Raw genomic sequence first — 24,462 nt, 5'->3', positions numbered from 1 at the left:
AGAAGGAAAGGAATGCCATACGGTTTTTGGAAGGCAGATTTTGCTGGACTGGTTTTTTTGACACCATGTCCCTTTTGAAGCCCCCTGATGCACCCCTAGAGTAGAAACTCCAAAAAAGTCACCCCATCTAAGAAACTACACCCCTCAAGGTATACAAAACTGATTTTACAAACCTTTGTTAACCCTTTAGGTGTTGCACAAGATTTAATGGAAAATAGAGATACAATTTCAAAATTTCACTTTTTTGGCAGATTTTCCATTTTAATATTTTTTTTCCAGTTACAAAGCAAGGGTTAACAGCCAAACAAAACTCATCATTTATGGCCCTGATTCAGTAGTTTACAGAAACATCCCATATGTGGTCGTAAACCGCTGAACGGGCACACGGCAGGGCGCAGAAGGAAAGGAATGCCATACGGTTTTTGGAAGGCAGATTTTGCTGGACTGGTTTTTTTTAACACCATGTCCCATTTGAAGCCCCCCTGATGCACCCCTAGAGTAGAAACTCCAAAAAAGTGACCCCATTTTATAAACTACGGGATAGGGTGGCAGTTTTGTTGGTACAAGTTTAGGGTACATATGATTTTTGGTTGCTCTATATTACACTTTTTGTGAGGCAAGGTAACAAGAAATTGCTTTTTTGGCACCGTTTTTTTTTTGTTATTTACACCATTCATCTGACAGGTTAGATCATGTGGTAATTTTATAGAGAAGGTTGTCACGGACGCGGTGATACCCAATATGTATACAATTTTTTTTATTTATGTAAGTTTTACACAATAATTTCATTTTTAAAACAAAAAAAATGTTTTAGTGTCTCCATAGTCTAAGAGCCATAGTTTTTTCAATTTTTGGGCGATTATCTTAAGTAGGGTCTTATTTTTGTGGGATGAGATGACGGTTTGATTGGCACTATTTTGGGGTGCACATGACTTTTTGATTGCTTGCTATTACACTTTTTGTGACGGAAGATGACAATAAATTGCTTTTTTTACACCGTTTTTATTTTTATTTTTTTACGGTGGTCATCTGAGAGGTTAGGTCATGTGATATTTTTATAGAGCCGGTCAATACGGACGCGGCGATACCTAGTATGTATACTTTTTTATATTTATGTAAGTTTTACACAATGATTTCATTTTTGAAACAAAAGAAATCATGTTTTAGTGTTTCCATAGTCTAAGAGCCATAACTTTTTCAGTTTTTGGGCGATTATCTTGGGTAGGGTATGATTTTTGCGGGATGAGATAACGGTTTGATTGTTACAATTTTGGCGTACATGTGACTTTTTTGATCACTTTTATTACCTTTTTTGGGAAGTAAGGTGGGCAAAATTCCAATTTCATCATAGTTTTTAATTTTTTATTTTTATGGCGTTCACCGTTAGGGTAAAGTAACATTACCGTTTTATATATCAGGTCGTTACAGACGCGGCGATACCAAACATGTGTAGGGAATTTAATTTTTTTCATTTTTAATCAGTGATAAATGTGTTTTTTGATTTTTACTTTTTTTGGACCCAGACCCACTTGGTTCTTGAAGATCCAGTGGGTCTGATGTCTGCATAATACAGTACAGTACAATATATATTGTACTGTACGGTATTTTACTTACACTTTGTCTGAACAGATCTATGCTTTTAGCACAGATCTGTTCAGAACCATGGACAGCAGGACGCCTGAGAAGGCGTCCTGTTGCCATGGGAACCTTCCCCGTCTGCTCAGTAGTTGCCAGAACTTCGCAGACGGGGAAGGGTAAGGACGGGGCTTGGGGGGCTGCCTGGAGGCTCTCTCCCTCTCCATTCGGGGGGCTGCAAAGGCACAGCAGCCCCCCGATGGGAGAGGGAGGGAGCTCCCTGAGCTGTTAACCTTTTCCATATAGCGGTCCGTACGGACCGCTGTATAGAAAGGGTTAAACGGCTGACATCGCATCACCAATGTCAGCCGTTTATACCAGGGTGCCAGCAATGTGCTGGCACCCTGGTATACCCACTATACGCCAACGATTATGCAATGGGAGGCGGGCGGGGGATCGCGATCCCGCCTACCGCACCGCCCGCCTCCCGCACCGCCCGCAACCTCCCCCTGCACCTCCCACCGTGCTCAAATAACTCAGGGGTGCAGGGGGAGGGATACTGGAAAAAAAATGTAATCCTAAAGTTTCTGATCCCCGGTAAAGTTTCTGATCAGAAACTGCAGAAATCGCAGCAAACCGCAGGTCTGAATTGACCTGCGGTTTGCCGCGATCGCCGACATGGGGGGGTCACGGGACCCCCCCGCGCATTTAGCCTAGGTGCCTGCTCAATGATTTGAGCAGGCACCGGGTTCCGATCACTGCCAGCCGCACGGCAGTGATCGAAAATGCACAGAGCGTACATGTACGCCCTGTGTCCTTAAGTACCAGGGCACAAGGGCGTACCTGTACGCCCTGTGTCCTTAAGGGGTTAAGATTCTCTAGTAGTGTGCTTCTGTATTTTTACTGTGTTCCATCAGGCAGCTCAGCTGACGGCTCCTTATCTTTGATCTCTGACCTTAAAAAAACGTTATACCTCAATTCTTATCTTACTGAGAAGAATGTGGCTTAGTTTAGTGTTTTCAAGCTATTAGTAATTTAGAGATATGGGTTATTAGATGATCAGTCACAAAGCGAAAGTACGATTCTCACAGCTAGGCATAAAGTAATCCTTTATGACAAAGCTGATGAATTTTTTTAAATAAAGAGCAACTAAAAAAATTATTTTAAGTCCAAAATGTGTAAAATGCAATCATAAACAAAATTGACCCCGAAGGTGTACATAGTCTTTAAATATTGATGGCCTATCCTCAGGATAAGTCATCAATATCAGATTGGTGGGCACCTCCACCAATCAGCTCTTTCGGAGAGCCACTGGCACTGGTTTTGTACACAGTTTAGTGACTGTGCTTGAGTATTGGAGCTCAGCTCCCATTCAAGTGCAGTACGCCGGCACCAGAAACTGCACAATGGACCGAACTTTCAGTCCACTGTATAGTTTCTGGTGCTGCCGGCTGCCCAAAACAGCTGATGGTGGGTGTGCAGGGTGTCAGAGTCCCACTGATCTGATATTCATGACTAAATTCTACACTCCTTTAATACCCCCCCCCCCCCCTCCCTTCCTACACACACACACACTGATCATCCTGAATGGTGTTCTTTCGGGTAGGAAAGGACAATACTGTTTTAAATTATCACCATTCTGGGCTGTCTGGCTGCAGAACACTACATCTAAGGCTGTGATTGAGCTACAGCCATGATTTTGACAGTCGGAAAGCTGACAATCTAAGCTTTAAAACAAAACCAAGATTGCAATACTAGCTACAATACATGGTAAGTTACAGCTCTTAGAAATGGGTCCCAGTGAGAGCTGCAATACCAGCAGCTTTCAGTCTTGACTTGGTTTCTAAAGGCTGTATTTCTTGATGCTAGCACTGCAATCTGGTCTTATCTAAAAGCTAACATGGTCAGTTTTCAAACAAGACCAGGATCACATCTCTAGCTGACAGACAGCATGTGATATGAAGGGTTAAAGCAGCCTTACCCCCTTCAGTCAACTGAGATGTCAGCCAGTGTGGAGAAAGAGAGGGGGAATTGATAACAGGCTGCACAGTTGGGAGACAGATTGTCTCCCCATGTAACTGTACATGTTCCTAGGGGAAGGACAACATGGACTTACGTGCATGTTATCTTTCCCTCTCTCCTCCATCAATCAGACAGCATACTTGATTGATATGTGAGTGACTTTCTTTTCCACAAAAGGAGTACGAAGATGAGCACTTGTTCATTTAGTCACCCATCCGGGATTAATTAGCCAGTTCATTGACGCCTTGACCCAGAGATTTAGACGAGTCCAGATCATGTTTCCAAATAAGTCACCCCACACACACAAACATCAATAAAGTTCCCATTTACACTTTCCCTATCCTGTCCATACCCGATCTTTAGCGTAAAACATGTGGACCACTTCTAGTTGCGTCCAGCAGTAATAACGAGAACGACCATGACTGGAGAAGAATATCTGATATATTTCTCACAGACGGGAAAGGTTGCAGTTAGTGTTGAGCAAATTGAAGTCCATGAAGTGGACTTCGATCTGAATTTCAGGATAAATTCGATTTGCCGCAAAGCATCTTGCTTGAAGATCTTGCCCCAAATCCCGTGCGTGGTGACGTATGACGTCTCCACGGGCCACTTGAGATTTCGCACCAGATCTTGAAACAAGATGGCGGCGGCCTGCCCGTCATGAGCAAATGGATCAGGTAAGTAATATTTTTTAGTTTTTTTATTTTACACTCTATTATTTATATCAGATGCCGCGATCATGTATGAACGTGGCATCTTAGGGGTACAATGACGGGGAGCAGGTCAATCGCCACTCCCTGTCATTGCACCCACTACTTACAAAGAAATGTGCTTCGTGACAAAGTCATTCATCACAAAGCAAGTTTTTTTGTAAAATTTGCCAAAGCAGCCGAATCGAGTCCCGGAATAATTCGCTCATCTCTAGTTGCAGTCAGTCAGCAAAGGCATTTCCGCTCACTTATTGTCCCCATAAACCATCTTTTTCAATTGGTTTTACGAAACAAACCAGAGCAAAATGGGCTCCTGTACGAATCCGGAGTGAATGCACGGCAGTTTATCCCATGTGGATTTTGCCATACATTCATAGAGTGAAAACTGGATCTTCAGAAAAAAAACACCATAGTTGAACGCATACAGAGAGAATGATAGAGAGAGAGACGATATAGGGAGGATCTGACACCCCAGTGATTATATTTATTTCTAGGTGTCAGCTGACTAGAAATGACCGGGCCCCACAGCAAATTTTTGAAAGGGGCCCCCAAGTAGCTTCTTTGCAACCCCCTCCTCCTGTGCATCCCCCACTCTTGCGTCTAGTTAAGATCCCTCTCACAGACCAGGACAGGCAGGTGCTCCATCCATTTCCTACAGTGTCACTGTACATAAAGTTATTCTACAATACTGGTGAGTGGCCCGTGACAATAAAATCTTTTAGTCCTCCTTCCTGGATGGGCCCCTTCTGAGTACGGGCCCCAAAGCAGCTGCTTCCCCTATAGCTATGCCCCTGTCGGCTGATCTGTCCCTGTCATAGGATATCTTGGGTACCATGTGTTCCCTCCGTCATTCCTCCAGCCCCGCAGCATCCACACGTACCCTTCGTTCCATCCCACATTCATTTTTTATATTTTTTTTACAATTTTCAATGATGTTCATTTTTTTTTTGCTTACTTTTTTTGCAGAACAGGTCTACATAGAGGTAAATTAACATGCACAGTTTAGCGTGGGCTGGGAACGATTTCATAGCGTAGATTGAAAAATCCAATTCTGGCTCATGCAGGAATCATTCTCCTAATCACTGACTGTCATCTCCGAAAACTCTCCAATATCCCTATGTATGAGACGGAGCTGGTGCATGCAGTCAGGCCAATCACTGGTTAATAATTATATGGAGTAGATAGGACACAAGGGCACATTTACTAAAGTGTTTGTGCCTGCTTTTAGTTTAAAAATGCAGCCTTAGAGCTCATGCACACGACCTTATGTATTCTGCGGTCTTCAAAAATTACGGATGACGTCCGTGTGCATTGCGTATTTTGCGGAACAGCTGGCCCCTAATAGTACAGTCCTATCCTAGTCCATTTCTTTATACAGCTGATCGTCGGAGGTGCCGGGTATCTGATATTGATGCCTTATACTGAGAATAGGTCATCAATATTAAAAACCCGGAGGACCCCTTAAATGTCAAAGTTGCACAAAGGGTGAAACAGGAGTTGTCACGTCCCCCGACATGTCTGTTTTAGTAACTACTTGCATTTCCAATGAAATAACAATTCTGGAACATCTGATCTTATTACACCATGTTGTGCCATTCCTCTATTATTCTTGTTAGAAGTTTATGAATATTATGCTGGCAAGTTGCAATGAAGGTCCAGCTGGGTTTTACCAGTTGGGGAGGGGGTGTCCCCGCACAGTCTGATACTGAGAGCATTGATTGTATAGTGTCAGACTGTGAAGGGATTCCCCCCAACTGGTAACACCCAGCTGGACCATCAATGCAAACTGCTAGTAATTCATTCATAAGTTCTAGCAGGAATAATAGAGGCATGGGCCAACATAGTCATAAGTATATGCAACGAGCCCACGGGGTGCAGCGTCTGGGGTATCCCTTGCTCCTTAGGAGGTTTCTACGAAATATGTCCCTCTTATAGAGCAACTAAACGTGACACCAACTGCGGTTAAGCAGCAGAAGCTCAAGGCTCCCTTTGTAGATGGTAATGTTGGTACCCAGAGGTAGGATTGCCAGAGTGGTGCAGGGTGGCCTACAGTCTCTGTAGATGTTATGTGCACGTTTCACGGTGTTCCTACCTGGATATCCGTTGATCCCAGATGTGATCTGGTCCGAAGCAGTGCAAAAGGGGTAGGTGAACTTGGATGATGGACGAGTGGAATAAATGGAGTCCAGACTTTATAGTAATGTTGAACAGTTGCTTTTACTTGGCATAAATGGGTAATCCAAACAGCTTCCAAGCGATATCTTGGTCATCAGCAGGTATTGGCTCAACTTTGGCAGGCAAATACTTCTCTGCAACAATCTCAGCTCTGCTATGCTTGGCCGGATAAATAGGAACTCTTCCTCTTCTGCTAAGTTAGCTGTAGTCTGTAGTCTTACTTATAGTCCTAGGAACTTCTTGTCCTGGCTTTAGAGTACCTCAAGCTTCGGCTCAGCTTGGAAGTGCACAACCTCCAGTGATAAGGTTGGCGTAGGCCTAACAGAACCTGTCCAGACAATACCAGGCCTGCTGCCTTCCCCTTGCAGGGGCTAAGCTAGACTCACTTTCTAACTAAACTTCTCCCTCTAGCTACAGAGGGCTGGGAGGAACCAAAAGGTTCCTCACCAGGGAAGCTAATACTGCCAATGTTGTTGCCACCATCTGCTGAAGGACCAGGTTATTACACTTGAACATAACAGTTTCAGGAATAAATATGCACGTTATAGGAAATACATTAGATCATATAAATTAGCACATAGAAATGGTAGCAAGGTGTCAAAAGAAGTGGTAATGGCACTCCGGGTCATTACATATAGATGCTCAAAAACTGTTATGACATGGGGAATGCAAGTAGTTACTAAAACAGACATGTCTGGAGACATGTCGTAAGCCCCGCCCTCATCATTCCCCCTTTTTGGGAAAGTGGCGGGGCCAGTGTAAAAATGGCACTTGCGCAAAAAAAAATTTGGCCCATATTCTTTATGCAAATAAGGGCTACGGTGCACTGATAGGGTGTAGCCAACACTAGAAAACTCTGGAACTGCTGTGCACCCCTCAGTGTACTGAAGCCCTCATTTGTATCCTGTGAAGTCGACATTTCAATCAGCAGAATCAACTAGAGAAGAGTGAATTTCATGTTATGAAATTCGTTCACGCTTCGTTTACTGGTAAAAGGTGAATTGCGTTATGGATTCCGTTACCACGGACCATAACGCAATTCTATGACGGAATGCATGACGGAATGCCTTTAGAAGTATTCTGTTATTAAAACGCATTGAAACGTTTTGCACTGAACAACGCAATCGCAGACACATTGCTTGCGAACTCGTGAGGGTTTCCCTGAACCCGCCCCAACGCATCCGGACTGAATCCGGCACGCTCGTTTGCAAGGGGCCTAAATGACAAATAGGATAACGAATACTGAGCCGTGTCCTCCGCTAATCCCCCAGACATGATGGCAGTTTAGTTTGATGACTTGACTTTGCATTATGATTTCATCCTGTTTGGAAACTAATCCGGGATTAGAGTTGATGAGTTTCCAGCCTTATTTACTGCAGGAATGATTTAAAATTAAGAAAAAATATGACATAAATCCCCCATCCCCTCCCCGGATTGAATCAGTGGTCACTAAGATAAGCTGACTCTGCGGGTCAGTACGATTACGGTGATAGCAAATTTATGCAGCTTTTATTATGATTTACTACTTTTAAAAGTTAAAAACTTTAGAAACTTTTTGAGTGTTTGATTTTTGCAGGATGAGCTGTAGTTTTTATACCATGTTGGGGGTTGTGGGGTTTCGCTCTGGTAGACAGGATTAGCGGACGCAGTATAGAGGCAACAACAAGTTCTTTAGATCAAACAGTTCAGTGTTTTATTCACACTATAGGCAAGTGAATAAAACAAGTCATGATCATACAAAAAGTCACCTTGCAGTGTTGGTGGTAATTGACACCAAGCCGCAATTCTGCCTCAAAGAGTCTTTGCTGATAGCAGCACCAACCTGTTTTCACGCCAAACAGGTAGCAAGCCTTCAAACATGGCTTCTGAGCCCAGCTGCCTATTTAAGGACAGCCAGGTGCTGCCAAAACCCAGACCGGCACTAAAATCCGGTCTGGTATTTGACCTGACCTGACCTGACTGTAAATCAGCACATGCTGGGAGGAAAATACCTGTTTTCCCAGACAAAACCTCTTACTTTGTCACATATATCCCCCCCCCCTTTGTTCAACCCTGAGGGGGTGAACACACGCCAGACAGTATACCCAGGATAGGGCATCTGCGTTTCCCTGTAACTGGCCTGCCCTGTGTTTCACCGAAAACGTTAAGTTTTGTAGAGAGAGAAACCATCGGGTGACCCGGGCATTTCTGTCCTTGGCCTGGCTCCTCCACTTGAGAGGGGAGTGGTCACTCACCAGGTGGAATTTTCTCCCCAATAAATAATAGCGGAGAGATTCTAGTGCCCACTTGATAGTCAGGCACTCTCTTTCCACTATACTATACCGGGTTTTGGCTGGAGTGAGCTTACGGCTGAGCAAGACAATGGGATGCTCTTCCCTGTTGACTTCCTGAGACAGTACAGCACCAATGCCTACTTCGGAGGCATCGGTCTGTACTATAAACTCCCTTTTAAAGTCAGGTGTCACCAAAACCGGGGACCCGCACAGGGCCGACTTCAGGAGAAAGCCTCTTCCGCCCGATCATCCCAGCAAACCATCCACGACTTGTGTCCCTTCAAGAGTCCTGTCAAGGGCGTGGCTAGAGTAGCAAAGTGGGGGACAAATATCTTGTAATATCCCTCCATTCCCAGGAATGACTTTATTTGCCTAGTGGTGACAGGTCGGGGCCAATCCGTATCACCTCTATTTTATCACTTGGGGGTTGATGACTCCACGCCCAGCGACATACCCCAGGTACTTAGTCGCTTCTAACCCTATCGCACATCTTTTTTGGGATAGCAGTTAGGCCAGCTTTCCAAAGGGAGTCCACTGCGGCCTGCACTTTGGGTAGGTGACTTTCCCAGTCGGTGCTGTGGATGACAATATCGTCCAGGTAAGCCGAAGCGTACCGGCAATGTGGACAAAGCACGATGTGCATTAGTCGCTGAAAAGTGGAGGGGGCGCCATGCAGACCAAAGAGTAAGACCTTATATTGATACAGCCCCTCAGGCGTGATGAAGGCAGTTTTCTCTTTTGCAGCCTCCATTAAGGGCACCTGCCAGTACCCTTTCATGAGGTCCAAAACAGAAAAATACCGGCTTGTCTTAACCTCTCGATGTCCCTTCCGGCTTTTGTATCAATACTATAGGACTGGCCCACTCACTTTTTGACTCCTCAATGACGTCTAGCGTCTACATTAGCTGCACCTCCTCCAATATGGCTTGTTGCCGAGCCTCGGGTAACCGATATGGTTTTAATCGGACTTTTGCCTGAGGCTCAGTGACAATGTCATACTGGATTATGGAAGTGGGTTCCGACTAACGTACTCCCTGGCCTCCTGAGTCTGTTTAGAGGAGAGACTGTCAGCAATTTTTACTGTGGCAGCTGCCTCTCTTGCATCAGACAGAGGGGCCGGTACCTCTTTCTAGAAAATCTGGGCGCGGGCTGTCTTCTGTATAGGTCTCCCTATCTTTCCACGGTTTGATTAAACTCACATGGTAAACCTGCTCTGCCTTTCGCCACCCTGGATGGTGTACCTTGTAGTTTACATCTCCAATTTTCTCAAGTACCACGTAGGGCCCCTGCCACCTAGCAAGGAACTTACTGTCCATGATCGGCACCAGAACCAAAACCCGATCACCCTCGTTAAAAAGATCCGGACCCGAGCCTGCCGATTATATACCCGACTCTGGGCTCACTGAGCTGCCTCCATATGCTCCCTAACAAGAGGTAACACATTCTCTATCCGATCTTGCATCTAGGTAACGTATTCAATGACACTTTTATGTGGAGTGGGTTGTTGGCCACGTCCAAGAGACCGCGAGGTTGTCTGCCATATAACAGTTCGAAGGGTGAGAACCCAGTAGAGGCTTGGGCTACCTCTCGCACTGCAAACATGAGATAGAGCAGAAGGAGGTCCCAGTCCTTCCCTTCTTTAGCCACCACCCTTTTCAACATATTTTTTTATGTTTGGTTAAACCTTTCTACCAGACCGTCTGTTTGCGGATGGTAAACAGACATCCGTAGTTTTATTTGCAGCAACTTACAGAGTTCCCTCATCATAAAAGGGGTCCCTTGGTCAGTCAGAACTAGGGATGAGCGAACTCGAACTGTATAGTTCGGGTTCGTACCGAATTTTGGGGTGTCCGTGACACGGACCCGAACCCGGACATTTTCGTAAAAGTCCGGGTTCGGGTTCGGTGTTCGTCGCTTTCTTCGCGCTTTTGTGACGCTTTCTTGGCGCTTTTTGAAAGGCTGCAAAGCAGCCAATCAACAAGCGTCATACTACTTGCCCCAAGAGGCCATCACAGCCATGCCTACTATTGGCATGGCTGTGATTGGCCAGAGCACCATGTGACCCAGCCTCTATTTAAGCTGGAGTCACATAGCGCCGCCCGTCACTCTGCTCTGATTAGCGTAGGGAGAGGTTGCGGCTGCGACAGTAGGGCGAGATTAGGCAGATTAACTCCTCCAAAGGACTTGATTAACTGATCGATCTGCAGCTGTGGATCATTGAGCTGCTGATCCTCAATTGCTCACTGTTTTTAGGCTGCACAGACCGTTTGTCAGTCTCATTTTTCTGGGGTGATCGGCGGCCATTTTGTGTCTTGTGGTGCGCCAGCACAAGCTGCGACCAAGTGCATTTAACCCTCAATGGTGTGGTTGTTTTTTGGCTAAAGCCTACATCAGGGTGAAGCTGTCACACCAAGTGCATTTATCCAGCAATAGTCTGTTCATTTTTTGGCCATATACAAAATCAGGGGCAAGCTGCGCCTGTCACCAAGTGCATTTAACCCTCAATGGTGTGGTTGTTTTTTGGCTAAAGCCTACATCAGGGTGAAGCTGTGACACCAAGTGCATTTAACCAGCAATAGTCTGTTCATTTTTTGGCCATATACAAAATCAGGGGCAAGCTGCGCCTGTCACCAAGTGCATTTAACCCTCAATGGTGTGGTTGTTTTTTGGCTAAAGCCTACATCAGGGTGAAGCTGTCACACCAAGTGCATTTAACCAGCAATAGTCTGTTCATTTTTTGGCCATATACAAAATCAGGGGCAAGCTGCGCCTGTCACCAAGTGCATTTAACCCTCAATGGTGTGGTTGTTTTTTGGCTAAAGCCTACATCAGGGTGAAGCTGTCACACCAAGTGCATTTAACCAGCAATAGTCTGTTTATTTTTTGGCCATATCCCAGTCTAATTCTGTCACTAAATCCATACCGGTCACCCAGCGCCTAAATACTAGGCCTCAAATTTATATCCAGCTAAATCTGTCCCTAGTGCTGTAGCTGGGCGAGTTATTTAGTGTCCGTTCAAGCACATTTCTTGTTCTGGGTTGAAATACAATTCCCAATTTAGCAATTTCATAATTTAGTGGTTCCTGCTATATCAGAGCTATTTGAAATCTATCCCAAAAAGGGTATATAATATTGAAGGTGCACATTGGGTCATTCAGAATAACTTCACACACACCCGCTACTGTGTATTTCCAAGTCTAATTCTGTCACTAAACCCATACCTGTCACCCAGCGCCTAAATACTAGGCCTCAAATTTAAATCCCTCTAAATCTCTCGTTACCCACCGCTGTACTGTTGTTGCTGGGCAAGATATTTAGTGTCCGTCAAAGCACATTTTTTGTTCTGGGTTGAAGTACAATTCCCAATTTAGCAATTTCATAATTTAGTGGTTTCTGCTATATCAGAGCTATTTGAAATCTATCCCTAAAAGGGTATATAATATTGAAGGTGCACATAGGGTCATTCAGAATAACTTCACACACACGCTTCTGTGCATTTCCAAGTCTAATTCTGTCACTAAATCCATACCGGTGACCCAGCGCCTAAATACTAGGCCTCAAATTTAAATCCCTCTAAATCTCTCGTTACCCACCGCTGTACTGTTGTTGCTGGGCAAGATATTTAGTGTCCGTCAAAGCACATTTTTTGTTCTGGGTTGAAGTACAATTCCCAATTTAGCAATTTCATAATTTAGTGGTTTCTGCTATATCAGAGCTATTTGAAATCTATCCCTAAAAGGGTATATAATATTGAAGGTGCACATAGGGTCATTCAGAATAACTTCACACACACGCTTCTGTGCATTTCCAAGTCTAATTCTGTCACTAAATCCATACCGGTGACCCAGCGCCTAAATACTAGGCCTCAAATTTAAATCCCTCTAAATCTCTCGTTACCCACCGCTGTACTGTTGTTGCTGGGCAAGATATTTAGTGTCCGTCAAAGCACATTTTTTGTTCTGGGTTGAAGTACAATTCCCAATTTAGCAATTTCATAATTTAGTGGTTTCTGCTATATCAGAGCTATTTGAAATCTATCCCTAAAAGGGTATATAATATTGAAGGTGCACATAGGGTCATTCAGAATAACTTCACACACACGCTTCTGTGCATTTCCAAGTCTAATTCTGTCACTAAATCCATACCGGTGACCCAGCGCCTAAATACTAGGCCTCAAATTTAAATCCCTCTAAATCTCTCGTTACCCACCGCTGTACTGTTGTTGCTGGGCAAGATATTTAGTGTCCGTCAAAGCACATTTTTTGTTCTGGGTTGAAGTACAATTCCCAATTTAGCAATTTCATAATTTAGTGGTTTCTGCTATATCAGAGCTATTTGAAATCTATCCCTAAAAGGGTATATAATATTGAAGGTGCACATAGGGTCATTCAGAATAACTTCACACACACGCTTCTGTGCATTTCCAAGTCTAATTCTGTCACTAAATCCATACCGGTGACCCAGCGCCTAAATACTAGGCCTCAAATTTAAATCCCTCTAAATCTCTCGTTACCCACCGCTGTACTGTTGTTGCTGGGCAAGATATTTAGTGTCCGTCAAAGCACATTTTTTGTTCTGGGTTGAAGTACAATTCCCAATTTAGCAATTTCATAATTTAGTGGTTCCTGCTATATCAGAGCTATTTGAAATCTATCCCAAAAAGGGTATATAATATTCAAGGTGCACATTGGGTCATTCAGAATAACTTCACACACACGCTTCTGTGCATTTCCAAGTCTAATTCTGTCACTAAATCCATACCGGTCACCCAGCGCCTAAATACTAGGCCTCAAATTTATATCCCGCTGAATTTGAATACAATACATTGGGCCAAATAATATATTTGTTGTTGTGGTGAACCATAACAATGAGAAAAACATCTAGTAAGGGACGCGGACGTGGACATGGTCGTGGTGGTGTTAGTGGACCCTCTGGTGCTGGGAGAGGACGTGGCCGTTCTGCCACATCCACACGTCCTAGTGTACCAACTACCTCAGGTCCCAGTAGCCGCCAGAATTTACAGCGATATATGGTGGGGCCCAATGCCGTTCTAAGGATGGTAAGGCCTGAGCAGGTACAGGCATTAGTCAATTGGGTGGCCGACAGTGGATCCAGCACGTTCACATTATCTCCCACCCAGTCTTCTGCAGAAAGCGCACAGATGGCGCCTGAAAACCAACCCCATCAGTCTGTCACATCACCCCCATGCATACCAGGGAAACTGTCTCAGCCTCAAGTTATGCAGCAGTCTCTTATGCTGTTTGAAGACTCCGCTGGCAGGGTTTCCCAAGGGCATCCACCTAGCCCTTCCCCAGCGGTGAAAGACATAGAATGCACTGACGCACAACCACTTATGTTTCCTGATGATGAGGACATGGGAATACCACCTCAGCATGTCTCTGATGATGACGAAACACAGGTGCCAACTGCTGCGTCTTTCTGCAGTGTGCAGACTGAACAGGAGGTCAGGGATCAAGACTGGGTGGAAGACGATGCAGGGGACGATGAGGTCCTAGACCCCACATGGAATGAAGGTCGTGCCACTGACTTTCACAGGTCGGAGGAAGAGGCAGTGGTGAGACCGAGCCAACAGCGTAGCAAAAGAGGGAGCAGTGGGCAAAAGCAGAACACCCGCCGCCAAGAGACTCCGCCTGCTACTGACCGCCGCCATCTGGGACCGAGCACCCCAAAGGCAGCTTCAAGGAGTTCCCTGGCATGGCACTTCTTCAAACATCGTGCTGACGACAAGACCCGAGTGGTTTGCACGCTGTGCCATCAGAGCCTGAAGCGAGGCATTAACGTTCTGAACCTGAGCACAACCTGCATGACCAGGCACCTGCATGCAAAGCATGAACTGCAGTGGAGTAAACACCTTAAAACCAAGGAAGTCACTCAGGCTCCCCCTGCTACCTCTTCTGCTGCTGCCGCCTCGGCCTATTCTGCTGCTGCCGCCTCGGCCTCTTCCTCCGCCTCTGGAGGAACGTTGGCACCTGCCGCCCAGCAAACAGGGGATGTACCACCAACACCACCACCACCACCTCCGTCACCAAGCGTCTCAACCATGTCACACGCCAGCGTTCAGCTCTCCATCTCACAAACATTTGATAGAAAGCGTAAATTCCCACCTAGCCACCCTCGATCCCTGGCCCTGAATGCCAGCATTTCTAAACTACTGGCCTATGAAATGCTGTCATTTAGGCTGGTGGACACAGACAGCTTCAAACAGCTCATGTCGCTTGCTGTCCCACAGTATGTTGTTCCCAGCCGGCACTACTTCTCCAAGAGAGCCGTGCCTTCCCTGCACAACCAAGTATCCGATAAAATCAAGTGTGCACTGCGCAACGCCATCTGTGGCAAGGTCCACCTAACCACAGATACGTGGACCAGTAAGCACGGCCAGGGACGCTATATCTCCCTAACTGCACACTGGGTAAATGTAGTGGCAGCTGGGCCCCAGGCGGAGAGCTGTTTGGCGCACGTCCTTCCGCCGCCAAGGATCGCAGGGCAACATTCTTTGCCTCCTGTTGCCACCTCCTCCTTCTCGGCTTCCTCCTCCTCTTCTTCCACCTGCTCATCCAGTCAGCCACACACCTTCACCACCAACTTCAGCACAGCCCGGGGTAAACGTCAGCAGGCCATTCTGAAACTCATATGTTTGGGGGACAGGCCCCACACCGCACAGGAGTTGTGGCGGGGTATAGAACAACAGACCGACGAGTGGTTGCTGCCGGTGAGCCTCAAGCCCGGCCTGGTGGTGTGTGATAATGGGCGAAATCTCGTTGCAGCTCTGGGACTAGCCAATTTGACGCACATCCCTTGCTTGGCGCATGTGCTGAATTTGGTGGTGCAGAAGTTCATTCACAACTACCCCGACATGTCAGAGCTGCTGCATAAAGTGCGGGCCGTCTGTTCGCGCTTCCGGCGTTCACATCCTGCCGCTGCTCGCCTGTCTGCGCTACAGCGTAACTTCGGCCTTCCCGCTCACCGCCTCATATGCGACGTGCCCACCAGGTGGAACTCCACCTTGCACATGCTGGACAGACTGTGCGAGCAGCAGCAGGCCATAGTGGAGTTTCAGCTGCAGCACGCACGGGTCAGTCGCACTACAGAACAGCACCACTTCACCACCAATGACTGGGCCTCCATGCGAGACCTGTGTGCCCTGTTGCGCTGTTTCGAGTACTCCACCAACATGGCCAGTGGCGATGACACCGTTATCAGCGTTACAATACCACTTCTATGTCTCCTTGAGAAAACACTTAGGGCGATGATGGAACAGGAGGTGGCCCAGGAGGAGGAGGAGGAGGATGAGGAAGAGGGGTCATTTTTAGCACTTTCAGGCCAGTCTCTTCGAAGTGACTCAGAGGGAGGTTTTTGGCAACAGCAGAGGCCAGGTACAAATGTGGCCAGCCAGGGCCCACTACTGGAGGACGAGGAGGACGAGGATGAGGAGGAGGTGGAGGAGGATGAGGATGAAGCATGGTCACAGCGGGGTGGCACCCAACGCAGCTCGGGTCCATCACTGGTGCGTGGCTGGGGGGAAAGGCAGGACGATGACGATACGCCTCCCACAGAGGACAGCTTGTCCTTACCCCTGGGCAGCCTGGCACACATGAGCGACTACATGCTGCAGTGCCTGCGCAACGACAGCAGAGTTGCCCACATTTTAACCTGTGCGGACTACTGGGTTGCCACCCTGCTGGATCCACGCTACAAAGACAATGTGCCCACCTTACTTCCTGCACTGGAGCGTGATAGGAAGATGCGCGAGTACAAGCGCACGTTGGTAGACGCGCTACTGAGAGCATTCCCAAATGTCACAGGGGAACAAGTGGAAGCCCAAGGCCAAGGCAGAGGAGGAGCAAGAGGTCGCCAAGGCAGCTGTGTCACGGCCAGCTCCTCTGAGGGCAGGGTTAGCATGGCAGAGATGTGGAAAACTTTTGTCAACACGCCACAGCTAACTGCACCACCACCTGATACGCAACGTGTTAGCAGGAGGCAACATTTCACTAACATGGTGGAACAGTACGTGTGCACACCCCTCCACGTACTGACTGATGGTTCGGCCCCATTCAACTTCTGGGTCTCTAAATTGTCCACGTGGCCAGAGCTAGCCTTTTATGCCTTGGAGGTGCTGGCCTGCCCGGCAGCCAGCGTTTTGTCTGAACGTGTATTCAGCACGGCAGGGGGCGTCATTACAGACAAACGCAGCCGCCTGTCTACAGCCAATGTGGACAAGCTGACGTTCATAAAAATGAACCAGGCATGGATCCCACAGGACCTGTCCGTCCCTTGTCCAGATTAGACATTAACTACCTCCCCATAACCATATATTATTGGACTCCAGGGCACTTCCTCATTCAATCCTATTTTTATTTTCATTTTACCATTATATTGCGAGGCTACCCAAAGTTGAATGAACCTCTCCTCTGCCTGTGTGCTAGGCCTAAATATATGCCAATGGACTGTTGCAGTGGTGGCTGACGTGAAGCCTGATTCTCTGCTATGACATGCAGACTGATTCTCTGCTGACATGAAGCCAGATTGTCTGTTACGGGACCTCTCTGCTCTGCCTGTGTGCTAGGCCTAAATATATGCCAATGGACTGTTGCAGTGGTGGCTGACGTGAAGCCTGATTCTCTGCTATGACATGCAGACTGATTCTCTGCTGACATGAAGCCAGATTGTCTGTTACGGGACCTCTCTGCTCTGCCTGTGTGCTAGGCCTAAATATATGCCAATGGACTGTTGCAGTGGTGGCTGACGTGAAGCCTCATTCTCTGCTATGACATGCAGACTGATTCTCTGCTGACATGAAGCCAGATCGTCTGTTACGGGACCTCTCTGCTCTGCCTGTGTGCTAGGCCTAAATATATGCCAATGGACTGTTGCAGTGGTGGGTGACGTGAAGCCTCATTCTCTGCTATGACATGCAGACTGATTCTCTGCTGACATGAAGCCAGATTGTCTGTTACGGGACCTCTCTGCTCTGCCTGTGTGCTAGGCCTAAATATATGCCAATGGACTGTTGCAGTGGTGGCTGACGTGAAGCCTCATTCTCTGCTATGACATGCAGACTAATTCTCTGCTGACATGAAGACAGATTCTCTGTTACGGGACCTCCCTCCTCTGCCTGGGTGCTGGGCCTAAATATATGCCAATGGACTGTTGCAGTGGTGGCTGACGTGAAGCCTCATTCTCTGCTATGACATGCAGACTGATTCTCTGCTGACATGAAGCCAGATTGTCTGTTACGGGACCTCTCTCCTCTGCCTGGGTGCTGGGTAGTGTTGAGAGCGAATATTCGAAAAGCAAATTTTTTTCGCGAATATCGCAACTTCGCGATTTCGCGAATATTTCGAATATAGTGCTATATATTCGTAAAAACGAATATTCGTTTTTTGTTTTTTCCCCCCCCCCACAAAATTACAGTACACATATAATTGATTGTTTCCCAAAGGTCCAACAGCTCAGATCTTACTCACATTGCCTAGAAAGTGATTGAGGCGCGAATCTTCGTAAGGCGATTTTATTAGCGCACATGCGAATATCGGCACGTCCCAGAACAGAGGCAAAGGGCTTTGCATTCATACATTAGTGAATTGAGTTGCGAATCTTCGTAAGGCGATTTTATTAGCGCACATGCGAATATCTACACTTGTCCCAGAACAGAGGCAAAGGGCTTTGCATTCATACATTAGTGATTGAATTGAGCTGCGAATCTTCGTAAGGCGATTTTATTAACGCAAATGCAAATATCTACACTTGTCCCCAGAACAGAGAGGCAAAGGCCTGTGCATTCATATAGTATAGCACCATATTCGCGAATACGTAGAACTTCGTAAAATTCGATTTACGAATATTCGTATTTTTTATTTTACTTTCCACCTTACAGATTACATTGATCTGTACTCTGTCAACTACTGTCATCACCCCCCACTGTATCTCGATTGATTCCCAAAAGTCTCACATTCCCTAGAAAGTGATTGAGGTGCGAATCTTCGTAAGGCGATTTTATTAGCGCACATGCGAATATCTACACTTGTCCCAGAACAGAGGCAAAGGGCATTGCATTCATACATTAGTGATTGAATTGAGTTGCGAATCTTCGTAAGGCGATTTCATTAGCGCACATGTGAATTTTGCATAGCATATGTATTATGCGATGCGAAAATTCGAATTATCGCATATGCGAAATAATAACGAATTTGAATAATCGCGAATATTTTACGAATATTCTTTCGAATATTCACAAAATTTCGCGAATTCGAATATGGGACATGCCGCTCAACACTAGTGCTGGGCCTAAATTTATGACAATGGACTGTTGCAGTGGTGGCTGACGTGAAGCCTCATTCTCTGCTATGACATGCAGACTGATTCTCTGCTGACATGAAGCCAGATTCTCTGTTACGGGACCTCTCTCCTCTGCCTGTGTGTGTGCTGGGCCTAAATATATGCCAATGGACTGTTGCAGTGGTGGCTGACGTGAAGCCTCATTCTCTGCTATGACATGCAGACTGATTCTCTGCTGACATGAAGCCAGATTCTCTGTTACGGGACCTCTCTCCTCTGCCTGTGTGTGTGCTGGGCCTAAATATATGCCAATGGACTGTTGCAGTGGTGGCTGACGTGAAGCCTCATTCTCTGCTATGACATGCAGACTAATTCTCTGCTGACATGAAGACAGATTCTCTGTTACGGGACCTCTCTCCTCTGCCTGGGTGCCGGGGCCTAAATATCTGAGAATGGACTGTTCCAGTGGTGGGTGACGGGAAGCCAGATTCTCTGCTATGGAACCTCTCTCCAATTGATTTTGGTTATTTTTATTTATTTAATTTTTATTTTAATTCATTTCCCTATCCACATTTGTTTGCAGGGGATTTACCTACATGTTGCTGCCTTTTGCAGCCCTCTAGCTCTTTCCTGGGCTGTTTTACAGCCTTTTTAGTGCCGAAAAGTTCGGGTCCCCATTGACTTCAATGGGGTTCGGGTTCGGGACGAAGTTCGGATCGGGTTCGGATCCCGAACCCGAACATTTCCGGGATGTTCGGCCGAACTTCTCGAACCCGAACATCCAGGTGTTCGCTCAACTCTAGTCAGAACCTCTTTAGGTAGTCCTACTCAGGGAAAACATCTCCATTAATTTCTTAGCTATTAGTTTGGCCGAGGTATGTCGCACTGGCACCGCCTCCGGGTACCGAGTGGCGTAGTCTAGAATAACTAAGATGTGTTGATGCCCTCTTGCAGACTTCGGTACTGTTTTCCCAGAAAAAAACTCACTGTGTCACAGGGTACATACGTCTTTTTGATACCTTTTTTTATTCAATTTTTTATTTTATTTTTTGAAGGGACAACGTGATAAAAAAAATTGCAAATTGTGCATTTTCTTTTTCTTTTTTTGTTACATCGTTCAGCCCCCAGGAAAATTAATATTTTAATAGTTTGGACATTTTCAGAGGCAGCTATATCTATTATGTTTATTTTTTATTGTTTAATTTTTTTTATATATGTAAAATTGAGAAAGGGGGTGATTCATTTTATTTTATTTTTTAAAACTTTTTTTTTTTCTTTTACTGTAAATTTTAGATTCCTTAGGGGACTTACACATGTGATCTTCTGATCGCTTGTACTGTCTGTTCTGCACTCACCCCGAAACAGCTGTCTGCAGATGAGGCACCGGCTTGGTTATAATCCTAAATTACGTCTCGAGATCGGTTTAAAAGGTCGAAGACTGACTTATAGGATAGCTACCATACATCTGGTGGTATTAGAAGTTCAGCTTCCTTTACTTGTTTTTTGTAAAAGGAGCCAATTTTCATCACTTTTTCCCAGATGAGCACTGCATGGTCTATAAGACGCCACAAGGAGAAATAATACCCCCCGATTTCTCCTACGTACAAACCCACTGATGCGACTTATCTGGAAACACTTTGCATTTTGGGATACAGCTGCTTAGAGCATTTGGTTGGCAGTAAAACCCAATCCCGGAGGACAAGTGGCAAGGCTGGCACTGAGAAAGGCTAACGTAATATAAAAGCATTGTGCTGATCTCAATATAGTGACATAATAATTAAACTTACCAGCAGCAAGCAACGCAACAAACCTGCTGGGTGGTGATGAGCCAGCAGCAGCAGCAGAATGACTGCCAGCACATCACGAGCTGCTGCCGCTGCACCTACGGTAAATGTCGTTTTCTAGCGCTTAGTCCAAAAATTAATAATTAATATTTCTACATAATTCCCAATATGATCCTTAAGAGACCATGGAACATAAAAATGCTTCTTTTTAGTAGATTTTATGCTGGAAGTGACAACTCACAATATTAATATGACATAAAAGGGAGATTCAGCACCGACCAGAGCCAGACGCTGAACGCAGATCTCCGGTTATTGCAAAAAAATAATCTCATGGCACTTGAAACCCCTTGGGCCCCGATGCAAGATGGTAACAGGCAGGAGCATAGCTATGGGGGGGGGGGAGGGGCAGAGGTTGCAGTCACTACCGGGCCCAGGAGCCTGAGTGGCCCAAAGACACTGATATTATAGAAAGTGCATGCTGGTCAAGTTACACCTCTGTCTGGAGGGAAGAGGTTAGCTCAAGAATTTGCCATTGGGGGAGGGGGGGGGGGGTGCCGATTAAATTTTTGCCTCAGGCAGCACAAAGGCTATGTGCTCCCCTGGCCACAAAGCACTGAGGGAAGGAGGGCCCAAGGTAAAGTCTTGCACTAGGGCCCATGAGCCTTTAGCTACACCCCTGGCAAGATGGTCGACCAGCAGCCAGGTGTCTTTTATAATACTGGTATCTTCTTATGTAGTAGGGGAGCCTTTGGGCCTCCTCAAGCACCAGCCCCACCACCACCACCTTCTTATGAGGCCATCAGGGGTGTGTATAGGTGGTGCAACGATACCAGTCCCAACAGGGTCCAAACCTAATGTCTGAGGGTTCCAGAGACCCTGCAGCCATGTAAGAAGACACCAGGGGGACTGTTACAGATTTTGCATTGGGGCCCAAGGGCATCTGGTTGAACCTCTGGTGTCTAATCTCATTTTCCTAGCTTTTTACTCTTTTTTAGTGTGTGGTTGCAATAGATTAGGTACTGTGTTGTATTTAGGATACAATATGACAGGAGAAGATACAGAGAGAGAGAGGAGTGGGAGAGATCATGGACCATGCATAGCCTCCATAAACAGCGCCCCTCATGTCTATAGGCTAAGCCAGGCATTGCAACTCAGCACCAGTCAACTCATGGACAAGAGTAGCGCTTTTTATGAAAATAGTCAAGTTTTTCCCCTATTAGTCCTGCTTGGGACCGACCCTCTATGAGCCCAATTGGAGTCTGTATGAGCATCTACTGTTCTGACAGAATTAAGTTTTCCTTGGATAACAAGGACAGCTATTGATCTAAATGGCCGCCATGCAATGGTACAGTACACTGCAGGGAAATGCCCGGGTGGCCACATTCCCTCTGAGCATAGTAAACTGTGTTCCCGAGTGTCCTTGGAGGCATAATTTAGACAGGGGGGTGTTGTTTCTGATGCTGCAATACCAAGCACAGCCACTATACAATGTACGGCGCTTGATGCTGCAATACCAAGCACAGCCACTATACAATGTACGGCGCTGTGCTTGGTATGCTGTGCGCTGACGGTGATTGATGGCAGCGCCTGGAGTCGGACCCCCACATTTCAGATACTCATCAATATGGTACGCCTGGAAAAACCCTTTAAGGACTCCGATTTCTAATGATGCAAATTCAGTATTATCAGCAACATGTTAGGACTTGTTCGCATCAGCGTTACGGAATTACGTTACAGGATATAACAGGCTTTTAGGAGGGAATGCAAACGGAAACCTTTAAGAGGCATTCCGTTTTGCTGTGTCCCAATACATTTCTATGGGCACAAATAGCGGTTCCGTTATATATGACGGAAAAAATAGTCCTGTTGACAGGACCAAAATTCCATTATATTCCATGATAACTCTGTTATAACGGAACCTATAACGGAATTCCGTAATGCCAGTGCGAACCCGCCCTTAGGCTGAGTTCACATCACCGTTTAGCTTTCCGTTCAAAATTGCGGAACGGATGCAGACCCATTTATGTGGATGTGTGAATGGACTCTTATGCATAGGATCCATAGGAACTGTTGCACCAGTTGTTTAAGCCATTTACGTCTGAGATCCGTTTTTTTTAGACGGGAAAAGTCCTGCATTCAGACGGAAATGGCTCAAACGGATGACAACTGATACAGCAGGATCCCGTTTGTTTTTTTTCTCTTCTTCTGACGGATCAGAGGAACGGAAAGCTGAACGGTGATATGAACTCGGCCTAGCAAAGTCGTCGACAGGCTGCAAGGCACAACACATAGACATGCATAGCATAGACATCTTAAAGGGAACCTGTCATCGACTTTATGCTGACCTCACTGAGGGCCACATAAATTAGTGACAAAAATGCTGATTTCAGAGTTCTGTCATTTATAAGTAAAAAATAAGTGGTTGCCGAGAACCAGCATCACAATCATTGCAGACTGGGCCTGGAAAAGAGTCCCGGCCACCGGAGAAGAGTCCTGGTTATTCATGACTTCCTGCTCTCCTGCCACCTGCTGATGGCTGACCGGCTTCTACCTAGATTTCTCCTTTCTCTCTAGTAGAGAACTGCCAGTCAGCAGCAGATGGGGGGAGAGCAGGAGATTATAATAACCAGGACTCTTCTCAGGTAGATCTGACTCTTTTCCAGGCCTGGGCTGCAATGATTATGATGCTGGTTCTCAGCAACCACTTACTTTTAGCTCATGAGTGACACATCGCTGACATCGGCATTTCTGTCACTATTATATGCTGCCCTCAGTGAGGTGAGCATAACGTTGATGACAGGTTCACTTTAAGACAAAGTATCACAAAACCATGTTTTTGTTTTTTTAAGCCAGGCCAAGTCTGCTTTGCTTTCCTATACAGAGGCATCCATCAAAGATTGTGTAATTTTCAAGTCTTTTTTTATAATGGGAACCTGTGTGCACTGTACTGTATGTCTACTGTATGCAGAGATGTATCTCCGAAGGCTCAAGCATGATGTGAACACAGTCTAGTTTTTCCCTGTAGCATAGAACATCTCTGAGTATGAGCAGATGGATCACATACATTTTACTAAATACCTTTTATTTTACATGGCAGGAAAGGACAATGACAGCGGGAGAAGCTCTCTTAGTCCACCGCAAGTCACAGAAGACACAGGGGAATGTTCTCCAGAAAACACCTTCTTCTCCATTATAGTCACAGAAGAAAGTCACATCCTGTGCTGAGGAAGTCACGGCCACTCCTCAGACTTTCTCTTAACTAGTACACAGCACAAGAAAGGGCTTTGTTTTTTCTTAAAGAAACCGAGAAACAAGCATGGATTGACCTCAAGAACTTCACCCGTTCCTGCCAAGTTCATCCATCATTGAAGTTTATGGGATCCAGTGGCAGATTATTGATTTTACAGCTTCAGACTATGTAGCTTGGAAATTAAAAGGCTTTAGGAAGACCTTTATAAACCTTCTCAAGTCAATGAACCTTCACACTGGTTCCTTTAGTACGGACCTTATTTAAAAAATAATTTTCATCTCTAGTTGCAGCTCAGAGGCTTGAACGAGTTAATTGAAAAGTTTGTGCTGAAAGCCAATTCTGCCCAAAGACGATGTCCGGACAGCTCCTCGATACAA

At 45.9% G+C, this 24,462-nt stretch overlaps 1 protein-coding gene across 1 annotated transcript in view; it reads left to right on the top strand.

The window, feature by feature from the left end:
- Positions 1–24,060, top strand: part of ZMAT4 (zinc finger matrin-type 4) — a 357,231-nt gene extending 333,171 nt beyond the window's left edge. The window contains exons 7-8 of the mRNA XM_044299054.1: positions 1,549–1,551; positions 23,933–24,060. Coding sequence (XP_044154989.1) covers positions 1,549–1,551; positions 23,933–24,060 — 131 coding nt within the window. The remainder of the gene's footprint in view (positions 1–1,548; positions 1,552–23,932) is intronic.
- The last annotated feature ends 402 nt before the right edge of the window (positions 24,061–24,462 follow it).

The sequence above is a fragment of the Bufo gargarizans genome, chromosome 6, assembly GCF_014858855.1.
Source record: "Bufo gargarizans isolate SCDJY-AF-19 chromosome 6, ASM1485885v1, whole genome shotgun sequence".
NCBI classification, from domain to species: domain Eukaryota; kingdom Metazoa; phylum Chordata; class Amphibia; order Anura; family Bufonidae; genus Bufo; species Bufo gargarizans.
Note: the sequence above shows the minus strand (reverse complement) of the source record. Positions and strands in the feature narration are given on the sequence as shown.